General features: G+C 42.1%; 1 protein-coding gene across 1 annotated transcript in view; it reads right to left on the minus strand.

Annotated features, from left to right (window-relative positions):
- The window catches only part of LOC128306360 (uncharacterized), an 82,030-nt gene that overhangs the window by 13,701 nt on the left and 53,948 nt on the right, over nucleotides 1-14,381 (minus strand). The window contains exon 4 of the mRNA XM_053043845.1: nucleotides 1,902-2,320. Within this exon, the coding sequence (XP_052899805.1) occupies nucleotides 1,902-2,320 (419 nt within the window). The remainder of the gene's footprint in view (nucleotides 1-1,901; nucleotides 2,321-14,381) is intronic.

The raw sequence follows: 14,381 nt of genomic DNA on the forward strand, positions 1-14,381 counted from the left end.
AAGAGAAACGTCATTCTCCATACAAAATGTATGGAATACCCGGGTATGCTGGTTGCCAACTTACGTAGTAAAGTTTAAAATAAATCAAAATAAAATACTTACTGCTTGTTGAAAATTACAATTTATGCACCAAAAAATCGGAAATAAAAAGTTGGGAGGCTACATAAATTTTCAGGTCAATACAAGCAATGAATCAAAAGTAATTGCAGTTTAAAGTTGAAAAAAAATACCCGGGTATCCGGTTGCCTACTTGAAGGTTAAAAGAAAAGGTCATTATTAGACCTTAGAGAATAAGACTAGGAGTCGACTAGAAACAGAAGGACGACTAGAACTCATCAATAGATTGTGGGTAATATCTCAAACAAAAAACTACGATAAGCCAAATGCGAAGCCACCGTTTAGCTCCTCTCACTACACAACCTCAAGTGCAACTTCGAGCACAGAATGCTGTCAACAGAGTGTCGAAGTCGTCGAGGAATGCAAAAATTGCCCATCTCTTTCTTCATTGATTATCACGATTGCGACACGAGTGCGTTTGCTGACTGGTTTTCACGCATCACTGTCAGCTTGAAAGCGATACCGGTGGCATTCCCAAAGCGGTCTAATGATGTACCTTCCGGCAGGCGCTAATGCTAGATCGGCAGAACGCTCATTAGTCACTCTTTCCCAAACAGCGCTAACCCACGGCACGTCACACCCTGTCATCCCGTTGATCCGATCGTCGCTCCGATGGGTTGACCTCTGCCAAGAGGACGGGCCCGCACGCGAGAGGAAACGCGCGGCAGATCGATTTTGTAATTGTTTTGCAAGCCCGTGAGGGTTTCCTTTCTTTAATTACCGACCCTGGGCTCTGGGCAGACAGTTTGGCCCAGGCCCTGGCCCCCGGTATTCCCACCGAGCGCCCCCGAGAAGGGTTTTCCTTGAGGAAAATATCGATTGTTGAAGTGTGGACTGCGACTTGTTGTACCAGCAGCAATGATTGATTGACCACCTGTTGTTGTGCGCCTTCGCTGAACTGGAAGTAGGAACACACACGCTCTAGTGGGGTGACAATTTTATCGATCGATTTCGAACCGATTATGTCAACTGTTGCGAGAGCTTCGGTGGAATTTTTGTCCCGGGACCGACAATTTCAAAGGATCGCAATTTCCGTCCCCGCTCCCCGATCGGGTTTGTGCGTGGCATGGAGCCCAGGGAGTTTATGCCCACCGTTCGGTGGTGGGTTAATTAATTGTCCATCACCGTATCGATGCGCGAACGTGCAACCACAGCGCCAAGAAGCTGGAAGCAACTGGTCCGAAAGGTGCCACCAAAGAAAGTCTACAGCGTATGCGTGCACCAGAATTCCACCACTGCACGGTTCCGTCGGTTGGGAATTCCGTCGGTAGGGTTGTTTTTCCTGCACTCACAGCGAGTTGTTCGCTGTCACCACGGTGTCACACATTGTCACCCAACGCCTTCTGTTACGGCAGGCCAAAGATCAAGTTTTTACCACTCTAAAGTAGCGCCACCACAAATCAAGTGTCCGATCGAGGGAAAGAGGACGTGGTTGGGTCGGATTGTGAGATGTTTTTTCTCTTCTTTTCTTAAATGTTTTCTTCCACCACAACCTTACCTTGACTTTGAACTTACTCTTTCCTTACGTTCGTTGCACCGCGGGTCCGAAGGGTTTAATTTCCGCAATCAGAGACCAATTATGATCGACTTTTCATCCGATTGAGCGACTATAATCGATCGATTACCGATCGACAGGTTTTTAAAACACACCCAACCCAAGGTGTGTGATAGGCCTTCGTACATCAAATCGATACTAATTAAACTTCACTAAAGACAACTCTACGCTGGGAACTCCTAAAGATCCCATTATTCAAGGCACTTGTCACATAAAATCGCATCCTTACCTGTTCGTGCTTCTTGAGATAGCCAAGCCGCGGGAACGTCTTCTCGCAGAACTGACAGTGGTAGGTGCTGTTCAGGCCCTTGCTGTTACTGCCATTGTTGTTGTTGTTGTTGTGATTGTGGCTGCTGCTATTGTTATTATTATTCAGCTGATGATGATGCTTTAGGGACGCCTTGCCACCCTCCTTCGCCGATGACGCATGTCCACCGGCCGTTCGTCGATGGTGCACGTGATGTTGGTGCCGGGGATGGATGTGATGTGCCGGATGGTTATTGCCCTGCTGCCGGAAGGGTTTTTCATCGGCCGTTCCCAACGCAAGCAACGCACCATCGGGCGCATCGTTTGTGATCGAATTGGGCGTTGTCATCCCGTCCGAAATCGAGGGCGAAAAGCTGGACGATGTGTGGGACGAGTAAAGCTCTGCGGAAATGGAAGAAGAAGGGCAAGATAAAGGGAAAATTAAATGAAGTGTGTTTAGGCTTTTCTTTAAAAATTTAACAAAATTGATTGATTACCAGTTTGCATACGGTAAAACGGAGATTTTTGATATCATTATGTCTAATTTAGAAGAAGAACATTCCCCCCTTGAAAAATACCCCCCTTGAAGGAAAACAACGAATGTTACGGACGGTGGTGCATCATTTCTTAATGTTATCAATCACAATTTGCTGGTACATCGTTATCCTACACACGTGGATTTCCATTTCTTGCTTTCAACGGCCAACCAAGCGATAACCAAAGCATTTGCAGGGCCGCCACTAAAGATGTGCGGTGAGGCACACGAGAGAGGAAAAAAGGTGAGATAATAAATTCAATCTCCACCTGTTTTTTAGTACAACCTTCCGATATCCTTTCGAGCTTGAACACACGTGACTTACGAAGGAAAAATCAAGCGCAACAGTAACAGGTACAGTTGATGGTTGGCCAATTTTTCCTTATTTCGCGGTTCGGGGTTTTTCCTTTCCACCCTAATTTGCAATGCCATTACAAATGATATCCCATCAACCCATCCATCCAGCCATCATCCATTCGTTCTCGTTATTTGCAAGCTGTTTTTTGTGTGTGCCATTTTTATAGGTGGTAATGTGTGTTGCAAAAAAAAAAACTGTACAAATGTACGCAAAATTCCCATATGGGGTTGGAAGTGAAAATACAACAAAAAAAGAGGAGCCACTCAGGTGTTGAGCTAAGAGCGAAGTGAAGTGTTGAAATTTATATTTACGGCCTGTTGATGACTGTGCGTGCTTGTAACATTGGTTACATTAAAATTGATGACAATCATTTTGAATTGAACCTCTGATGGTACTTGAACTTGAAGTATTAACAGAGAGTTCTTAAACCATGTTGTCTCTATTACATTTAGTAGGTTAAATGTTTTTATTGAGCGCTAGAATAAAGTATTATTTTGCAATTGTTTTAATTAAGTTAAAATAAATTTCGTAAAGAATTTGATTAATTTAATTTAGTAGTGCAATAAGTATAATTGTTCGGTTGAAACTTAGATATTCGTGATGTTAACTGGAAAAACTACCACAAATATTTAAAAGTACATGAAAAACAAACAGCTACAACACATATCATAACGCTTAAATAACTTTTCCTCGAGTGCACTGAAAAACAATTGAGGTTTTTCAGGTTTTTGGCAGAAAATTGTAAATGATGGCTGTTAAGGAATTAATTCTAGAGGATAAACGGATGCTAATTTATAGCAAATCGCAACCGTATATAAGAGTATGGAGGTAACATAAAGAGTCAGTCGCAAACAAATTCGAAACGGTTAATACTATTTTCAAGACTATTTTCACAGATACAATTAACAGATATTATAACAAAAAATTGTGCGCAAGTACTAGCGAATTTATCTAAGTGATAGAAAATTCCTCAAGTCAATCAGGTTACAGGATTTCTTGAAGTTCTCAGCAAGGATTAGCAAAACCTGTGCGAAGCACAAACTATTGTGAGAAATACGTATTACAACATTCAATTTGTCTCCTCGCGGAAATAAGTTTCTTCTTTGGGCTATAACATTCGTTATTTGTCGTGGGATTCTTCATTTTATTTTTAACATCATACTAACGAAGATCTAACAATAACGAAGATCTTTTCATGTTATTTAAATTAAATCTTGAAATCTCGAAGTTCAAGAAATTAAACTTTCCCCTAAAAGTGGAATTTATTTAATTTCATTTAGCTATTTAATTACATTCTAATATTTGTCTAACAATAACGAAGATCTCCTCATGTTATTTAAATTAAAAAATGATTCCCATTATCGTCAACTACACAATAATCCACACACATACACACGCACGTTGGTTTTAGAACAATCATCTACATCCTGTGGTCGAAACCTTCTACCAAACGCATTATCGCACCACGAGCACTCAAAACAGAACAGAAAAAAGCATCAGTGGATTTACTTGATTAATCTTAAGTAACATCTCCCCCCCCCCCCCCCTCTGCTGCCTTTAATTTGCACCTCCACCCACGAACGCTATTACCACGCTTAATTGTATCACATTGCCAAGGGGGACAACAGCAGGGACACTTAAAAACAAAAAGCTAGCTGTGCCAATTGACGAAACGTTTCCCTCGCGCGCCTCTTCAATTAAAACGCCTCATTTCCATGCGCACCCCGAAAAAAGACACCCTCCCCCAAAGGGGCAAGAGAAATCCAACCTCGGAAGTGAGGTTAAGTGTGATCCCTGTGATATTTCCTGTGTCTGTGTGTTGTTGCGAACCGAGGGGACGCACATTTTCCGCACATTAAGGCCAATTAGGGTGGCGTGATGCGAAGATATGCGCGTAGTTCGGTTGCCTTTTGGAGATAGGGGTGTCGAACTTGGGACGTTAAATTGGGCTGTATATAAAACTACTTTTTTATTAATTCATCTCGACAATCTCCTTTAGGACAATGTGTAAATTTCTAATCTTCGAAAGTGACCATAAGCATTACAAAAAACCTGCTTCTTGCGTAAGCCACCGTTTGACGTAACAAACGTCAAACAACATTGATATAAAGCGTCCACAGGCGCAGTAGGTGTTGATGTTGGTTGGCTGTCGCCCTCCATTCGCGCAGGCAAATGAATTAATGAAAATCGCTTCTAATTTAATTGCCTTGCATGTGTCCATATGTTCAGCGTGTGTCCACAAGACGGCGGCGTCACGCTTTGCGCCACGGGCAACAGCTGGATTCGTTAATCCGCGCACCGAAAGGTCAACAGGGTATATCCGGTTGTGGTTGTGGCTTTGCGCCACACTTCATTACAACCAGCTTCCTTCTTCACACTGTAGGACCTACTGGAAGACTGGACCTGTGTGTGTGTGTGGACACTACTCCCGCTCGCTCACTTACCAGCCCATATTCCACAGCGCGTACTTTGGACGCCGTTTCCGGTAGTCCGTTTGAGATCCCAATGCTGATTGGCGATCCCCGACAGTGTGAGTGTGCAAATGATGCTTGCCTGATGGCCGGTGCGCTGATGGGACGAGATAAATCGTCTTTAATCTTGATATTAAAGCCTTAATGTCATAATTGCTCCCGTCGCGAGTACCGGGACCGTGAGGTCGGAAAGCGGAAACGGAGGGTCCCCTCACGTCCCATCAACGCGCGACACTCCGACGGAAACATCCGCAGCGGAATTATCAATTGGTTCACTTCTTTACCATCGAAGCGACCACAAGATCTCCCTTGGACTCCCCTTTTTTTTCTATTTGGTTTGGTCCGATCATTAAGCAAAGGAGATCGGGACACGCGTGACACGCGATATCACAAGGGACTCCACCATCGGTCCGATCGACGGCGATCGGTGCGGTGGCCGCAGCATCTGGTGACAGCAGCATTTTGCTTTCGGTTTTAATTGAAACTTCCTTTCGCGTGCTAACCACACTCCCCACACACACACACACGGGTGTAATTAGACCGGGGGTCAGTAATTTTTTATTTAAATTTGGGATCTGCCCATGTGCCATACCGCCGCACTGCCTTATTAGAGACGTGTGGCGGCGTTGTGTGGTAAATGAATCCCTCCGGTTAATAAAGCTTAACTGATTTATGGGAGTTGCTGTTCGCGCTGTGCCAAAGTTGCGCTGAGTTCGCCTCAATGGGGAAAGATTTTATGTTGGTGTGTGTGTATGTGTTTTGTTTGATGATAAAGCTGTGGTGTGGGTTCGTTGTTTTTAATGAGTTTTTTAGAATGTGTTTTTATTCTGGCCGTAAATGTGTTTTTCATGGTTATGGACTTGTTTTAGATGAATTTATTTAAAAAAAACAATTTTCTTTAAAGTATATGGATAAATTTATCACACTTTAAAGATTAATAGCATAATACCAGTATTTATACTTAAATAAACAAAGAATTAATAGCCATAAGCCTATCTGTAAGTCGTTTCACAGAGGACTACTCATGTCACCCCTTCAAGGCGAGTATTGAAAATTAAGCCCTCTTTGTTTCGGAATGATCTGAGCCCCAAACTCAACTGAAATATCATATTAAATACGATATCAAATCAGATTACTTAAATATTTCAAAGGTTCTTGATAAATTATTTTGCCATAAGGATTATAAAGATATATTCAGGGCAAAAATCTCTGTAAAATAGAGTTGTTTTTTTTAATGAATGGAGGAAATATTTCATAATTGTTGCTATATTTAACTAATTTCTGCTTAATTTTGAAGCCATTTCTATACTTTCTTTCTCTTATTAGTGTTGGATTCACAAACAGTGTATACTTCTTCAGACGATTTTGTAATAGACATTAAATATTTTGCGTGAAGTAGGTAATAAATGGATAACTCTTATTTATTTCGAAATTTGTCAATTAATGGCTACCAGCGATGCGTTAAGGCATTAAGGAATGAAAACATTCCTTATTTGAATAAAAACTTATAAAAAGGTGATGATCGTTGTTTTTCTGATTAAAAATAAATAAATAGGCCAGTGAACAGTGTTTAAAGATTTATTTAGTGTTGTTATAACATGTTCTTTATCTATATGTGGAATGTAGAGAGAGATAGAAGATAGTTCTCATAAGACCTAAGCGTAGAGACACTTTTAGTTCCAATAATTATATGACCTTCTGTGGGGGTTTATGGTGTACTCTGCTTAATCCACGATTTCTTCAAGGTGAGTTCACTTATGCAAACTATAACTGTGATTCGAGCGCTAAGCTCGATTCAATTCCCACTTGCTACGAAATGCTTTGTAGTAGCGTTAACCGACACAAAAGGTCGCTTGGCTTTGTCTTATAAGAAACAAGTTTTCAGATCAGCTGCATATCTCATATTGATGCTAGAAAATGAGAACACAATAGGAAAATAGATAACTTATTTGCCTTATTGACTACTTCCATAAGCTTTCAGTGATTTGTTTATTAGAAAAAACATTCTTGAGCATGAGCAAAGAAATTAATATTATTACCAACTAGTTTTGTTCACGTCATGCAAACACTCTCATTTTGTTATGACAAAGAAGAAAAACAAATCGTAGATAAAACTCGATTGGGGACAAAATGCAAACAGAACAAAGCCTGTATTTGCCTACACATCCGAATTCTTCCACTGCAAGCTGAATTGATAAAATGGTTTATATATGGCGCCGAGAGGTCATTCCTTGGTTGCCATGGTGCAACATGATCGCAGACGAATCGTTCAATCGGCACTATTCTTCCAGTCTTAAATTCCTCAATCGAAACGATGTGAGACAAGCCGATAACATGAGTTCATCACGAGAGGAATAGTGATGACAGTGTGCGTTTAATGTCGGCTTCAATTTCCATTCGCCAGCGAATAGATAAAGCTTGGGTATGAAAATGAAAGTAAAACGATTTGTTACGGCCTCTAAACCTCATGATTACAAAGTTTAAAAGAATAGCTTTATATAAAATATATGTCTATTCTTTAACACTTTTTCATACAAATTTCGCTCCTTCAAAATCGGGCATTGAAGTCTCTTCGCTAGCATTCTCTCCAGGAAATCGTTCCCCATCTATTTCGATACGTATTTTGTCCACCTTCACGGCCATGCTTACCTTGTCCGAGGGAAAACTCTTTCACAGCACCGAGGCCACCCAGTGCGCCGGGTGCAATCATGCCGCCACCGAAACCGTTCGTACTTTGCTGTATTTTCTCGATCAATGTTTCCAATCTCGTGCTCGGACCACGGTACAGCATCTTCAGTGCCATCGCAGTGCCACAATGCGCAACGGCGTTACGGTAACGCACAACAGCAACAAACACGCAAACGAACAAATCGCTAATACACCGTCGTGTCGCAGCAACAAACAGTCGTAACAAAACGCGACACGCTTCAACATGATACCTTCCAGAACCAACAGTTCGAGTTAAACAACTTAGTAACAGGAAAATGGGTTGAATTTCACTACAAAAACACACAAACAAAACACAAACACAACAGAAACGGATGAGGCACGGACACGGAACAAACTAAGGACACTGGGTGAGGTGGTTGCGCCGTGCGTTTCTTCAGCGAACTCTTTTGCGTTTTGATTAAATTTTGATTAACCGTGCTAAGGCTAAGGACATTCGGACACGGCTGTGGGGTACTGCACTGCGTTGAAGTCACTGGGTGCCTTGAACACCACACGTTCGCACCCGCGCACGCACCCTAGGGCTAAAGGGATATATATAGAACGTTCTCCTGGTTTGGGCTAGCGAACGCGAGACCAAGCGCTAAGCCTACATCATCACCTAAACCTTGCCGAAAGGTGAATGAGAGCCCTGTTGGGACGCGAACGCCACCAAAGCAACAAACGGCACACGAAAGCGCCGTTCGCCCAACGATTGTGCTCGATGCGTGTGTTGTGCCGCACACACCTCGAGGTTTCCGTACGTGTGCACGAATGAGAGCGCGAGAGTACGACCGACCAACCGACCGACCGGCCGACCGACCGAGATCTCCCAGTGCCCAACGACGCCATTGTGTTGTGCCATCGAGAGGGTTGAAATGCGCGCGTGGTGGCGTTCCGTTTCGGGCGCTCGGGTTTATGTCAGCCTCTCCCATTTGGAGCCGCGGCCTGGAACCCTCTCGGATACGCTGCTTATGTACGAAATATAAACAAAAATAAATGAAACACCGACATCACCGGGGGTGGCGTGAGGTGCAGTGCCGAGAGTGTGGAGTAGTTCACCTTTCGCCACCAATGACGACGCGCTGCGGACTGTTCCAAACCAAACATCGTTCGTCCTGTTTTTACCTGCTGGTGCAAATTACTAAAAACCGTGTAAGGGAAGCAAAACTTTGGCGATCGTCGTATGGGGAGGACTGATAGGGCGCAGGAGCCTTAGTGTAATCGGGGGGAACGCTTGAACCATCGTGCTCAGTAGATAAACGCATCGTTTTCGGTGACTCAAATGGAGGAACGAAGGTTTGCAACCGTCTCGAAATAAATGATAATAATAATATTTGTCAATTATAAATGGGAAAAGTTGCTTAACTCATAAATACAATGTGAGTTTTATTATCCTTTTAACCTCACTTTTATCGAAAAAAGTTCGACAATAATTAAACAAAGGATAAAATAAAATAAATGGCAAAGCCTTGAATAAAATAAAACAAAAACTGTGAATGCGAAAGGAAAACCGCCAACAGGATATCCATTCAGCAAGCCCAGTTGGAGAAGGATCTAAATGTTCTTTCCATCTTTAACAACGGTTGCTTTCGAATGGCCGCTGCCATTCTTTCAACTGTTTGTTCGCCATACGCTAAGGCCATACCTCCGAGGCTCGCTCAGCGGTATCAGATTCACTACGAGGCCCATTGCACACAACACAAAAAAGGCTTAATTTGTTGAAAGGGCGATGGTTTGGTTATCCACGGGGAAACAACAACAAAACAAGGCAATTCTTGCCCTGCAGGGTTATGATGCCGAGCCACAATGGTAAGGCCACCTTTCTGATCGCAAAGCTTTGCTCCGATTGGGAGCGTGGATTGAATTTCGCCGACAGATTTCACATTTTTCGAACCGCACTGGAAAAGCAGTTAAAGTCTCGAATCGGATGTCTCACTTTGGTCCTTACTGGTCCTGCCTGGCAAGATGAAATAAATTTAAAAAAACCACCACGGCCATTTTGAATTCAGGATGAATTAAATTTCATTTCGGTCGCAGCACCGGAAATAAGTTAAAAATGTGATGTGAAAAATGTGAAGATAGTTATTTAAACCTTTTTCACCTAGTGACGTGCTACCGTTATGTAATATAGTCTGTAAAAATTTGAAAATTAAAACAAAAATAGTGAAAAGTGGTTCTGTAAAAATAGAAAGAATGTTGTGGTTCTTTGGGAATAATGTGGAGAAAGTGTTGTGTACTAAATGTACCTCAAATTTTTGATAAATTGTCAATTCTTACAATCAATTTGAAAGCTATATTATGTTCCCGAACAAGCTTTGGGAACATACTTTGGAAAATAGTTTACCTACAACTCTGGCAATTAACTTCAACTTGATAAATTGATTAAAGAAATGCTAAAAATCAAAGCACACGTAACATTTTTGTGTCATTACTTAAATAATTCCGTATCATAAACCACAAAACAATCAATACATTATTCCAAATTATTTTTAGATTATTTAATGTATCGTTTAATTATGGCTTTTGTAACGAATTATAAAATATTTATACCTTTATATTTATATATTATATTTATACATTTTACGGGTTGTAGCTGTCTCATACAAAGCTAAACATTAAACATTTTTTCTCTGAAGACTAAATACTAGTTATAAAACATAAAAGGAAAATTGTGATTTTATTTATCAACTGTGACAAGATCGTTTTTGCTATTTACTTTTGTAAATAGTAGTTGTAATTAGCTCTTTTAGGTCAATTCTTAGTTGATTTGCAATAATTTATATAGAATTAGAGTAAATACTGTAAAGTAAATGGTTTATACTGTCTGTTTTATGAGTTGTTTATTAGTTATTGTAATTTTACTATATTTTTGTACAGACTAAGGCCATGGTAGTTTCCGAACATTAATGTTGATGTAATTATTTGTAATTTCAACATTATTTATAGCGATACCGGCCCAACTATCCATAATCCATAGATTTGAAATCCAATTCTACACTTTTCAATAAACAAAACTTTGCAAATGTGTTTGGAATAAGATAAAATGAGCAGCAAACTGCATACATTACTTGCACATCCATTCCGTTTAAATGAAAAATCAATAACCCACACAGCAAACTCTAAATAACTCCCACAAAAGTCATCCGTCGTTAGTGCGGAGAGTGTCTCACCACCGGCAAAAATTATATCCAAACCAAAGCTGTCCATCCGTGGTTTAGCCACACGGAATGAGGGACAAACTCCCATTTTACCATCCCCCCCCGCCTTGATGTCCACTTTACACACATTGCAACTCGAATTCCGAATCCGAGGTTCGTTGTACCGTCGTTGTTTCTGTTTCTGATTTTGGTAAAACGAAATGAAATATTCATAACCCAGTATAAGCATGTCAACGGAAAACCCCCCCCGACAAAACTTCTGGCTCAAGCGCGACTTCAGCTTGCCCAAAACCACTTTTCTTTGCTGCGCCGAATGGTGATGGAATGGGTTGTGTGTGCATGCTTTTTATCCCTTGGTGATGGACAATGGCACTTTCCTACCAGCCGTGTTTTCCGGTTGCCCATTTGCCCTCGCTCTGCTCACCTTGCTGGCCCTTTTGCGGGCAGAATTCAATTTATCCCATGTCGCTGGGAGCGAAAAATGCAACTCTTGTCACACACATACGCGCGCTAGGGCACAGGTCCATACTGTCTCTAACAGCAGCAGCAGCAGCACCGAAACAGCATATTGGTGGGCGAAAATTACAATATTTTCCCATTTGTATCGAAAATTTTGCCAAACACGAACAGTGGAGCTACAGGACTGGAGCGGAAAAAATGATATTCACATCCTCTAGAGCTCCTTCCGCATCGTCTTCAGGTTCGTCACATTGTGTGAAAACTCGTGCTGCTGCTTTTGTCCCCAAAATAATGACATTCACACACAGTCACACAGCTGTGGCCGCGTGTCAGCCAACAGAGGAAACAATTTATGCCTTTCACACATCGAAATTTCAATTAAACCTGCCCAAAAACCAAATCCAGTTCACAGCGGTGAAATTAGAGTAAATGTATTTTGTGTGTTCTTCCTTTTGCAGGTGGACGATGTACACGTAGAGGACAGAGCTTGAACACAGGTGATCAGCGTGTGATACAGCAATTTCGGTACAGAGAATCTGATACATTGTTCATTTGCTTTTGGGAGAGTGAATAACTGGTTCTGTTTCGATGTTAAATCGATAATGGATTTTTTGCTCGTTGTGCAATTTAACCCTTTTCAAGTGCAAAAGTATCTTATTTACGATAAAATAGACGATCATGCGAATAAATAAAAATATCTTAACAAAAAATACATATAATTACACTCAAAAAGACGAAAAAATTATCAACCATGTAACATTTTTGCCTTTTATAGCATTTTTATAGCAAACATTAGGCGTTTTCGACAGTAATGAATTGCGTTTGCGAAACCCATTTTTGGATGACCACAGTCGTATGCCCTCTGTTTGCTGTAGCGCAAAACTGTTGGCACTTAATTATGCAAATCGCAATGCAGTCACCGAATGGAACAACCCAGTTGCGCCTGCTGTTTTATGTCCACGCATCCAGCTGTCAATCGATTAACGAATTGTGGCCAATGTTGACCTCCAGTCGAACCTTTTCCTCGCAAGCCTGTCACATTTCACGCGAAGTCTTCCACAAATGCATCAACGTGGGCTTTATTTTTCATTTGCAACAACGAGGGAAAAAAAACGGAAGCAACAGCTAAAGGAAAATTGACACCGAACAATCGCTTGACGTGTTGTGGAAACAGAGATTTGCATTTGTTGATCGAAGTTTTCCTTTTGTTTATTTTTTTTCGGCTCTACAATAAAAAAAAACCGCACGAGTGTGCGCCATCGGCATCCATCCGGTTAACTCCACCCAACGTGAACCACCCCGACCGATGTGCTCGAATTTTAAGCCACGCCCACCGTTCACTCTCCGGCTCTCTCGCGTGCGTTTTGCGTAGCTCGAAATTTTGCGAACACTGCGAGAATAAGTTCTGCACGCGCGTTAACTGAAGGACTCGTCGCCGCCGGTTTTTCTTATTTACTGCGCCGTTATTTACATCATTTAGAAGCAACATGTGGTTTGCCCGGCGAGTGAGTGTCCCCTTGGTTTAGAGTGGTTTCTCAGGCCGACGAGTGCTTTCCTGTGGCACCACCACCACCAGTGTGTGGTGGTAGTGTCCGGGAGCGTTGAAATCTCTTTTTGCGGCGCGCGCCCGGCTTCGCAGTTCGTGCAATTTGACCATTATTCGGGCTAATTTGTGTGTGCCGGTGAGTGGCAGGATATCCGGAACCGTATCGGTGTTGTGCTAAACCCTCAATAATGGTCGCGATTTACCCGAACTGGTTGGGCGGATATTTAGCCCTATAAATTAACATCCTTCCACCGGCCACCACCGTGACGACGCTCGGGTCCATCTGCGCTATATATGCCCATTCATTATGCTTTTTCCCTGTCCTTTCTCTCATTATGTCTCTCAGCCCAGGACGAGCACGCCTTGGGTTTAATATTTGTCCCGGGATCTTTATCGTGCCGGAACGAATTTAGGGGGCCAGCTAGACCCGACTGTTTGGTCAGGAAATTGGCGTTAAACAATGGTTAAACGGAATGACCCTTGCACATGACGCTTCGCCAAAGACAAAGCCAGCGTGTGCTTAAACGGGAAGGATTTTATCTCGACCGGAAAAGGCCATCCATTCACGTGTGCACAGTTTGCGCAGCTTCCGCGAGTGGAGGTTTTCTTTCCACTTACTGACGATTATTCCTTCCAAAAGAGAGATAAAAGCCTTTTTGAGGCACATTATTTCTTACGATAATATTGTAAGATAACGTTATGCTTGGATTTGCAAATATTCTCAAATACTTTTAGTCCCGGTGCTCCAGCGCTAAAGTCTCCCATACGCCGTACGATCATAATGCACCCCTTTTATAGCATTGCAATGTATAGCGCATTGCACACACGCGGCAGCTGCAACCCGTGCAGAATTAAGATCGGAGAAAATGGCAAAACATTATGCCATTCCGTAGGTGGACATGCGCATTTGCAAAGCCAACAGAAATGGGTTCAACGAGACGATATAGATCGCATGCCTGGTTCTGCTCATGCCGACCGATTAACGCGTAAAACAGTCGCCAACGATCGTGTACGCATTTTAAGCATTTGCTGGTCACACCAAGCGACAAAAAAGAAAAAAACAACCCCCGTTGTACCATTTAGTGGAAACATATTTCACGTCAGATATGATCCAAAATTCATTTCGAAACAAATAAACACAACCACACCGAGAACCACCTTTTTGGGGGCACGTTTCCCTGTCCCCTGGTCGTGATGAAGTTGTTTGGCGCTTTTTGTCTTGCGGAG

This window comes from Anopheles moucheti, chromosome 2 (genome assembly GCF_943734755.1).
Source record: "Anopheles moucheti chromosome 2, idAnoMoucSN_F20_07, whole genome shotgun sequence".
Classification (NCBI taxonomy): Eukaryota; Metazoa; Arthropoda; class Insecta; order Diptera; family Culicidae; genus Anopheles; species Anopheles moucheti.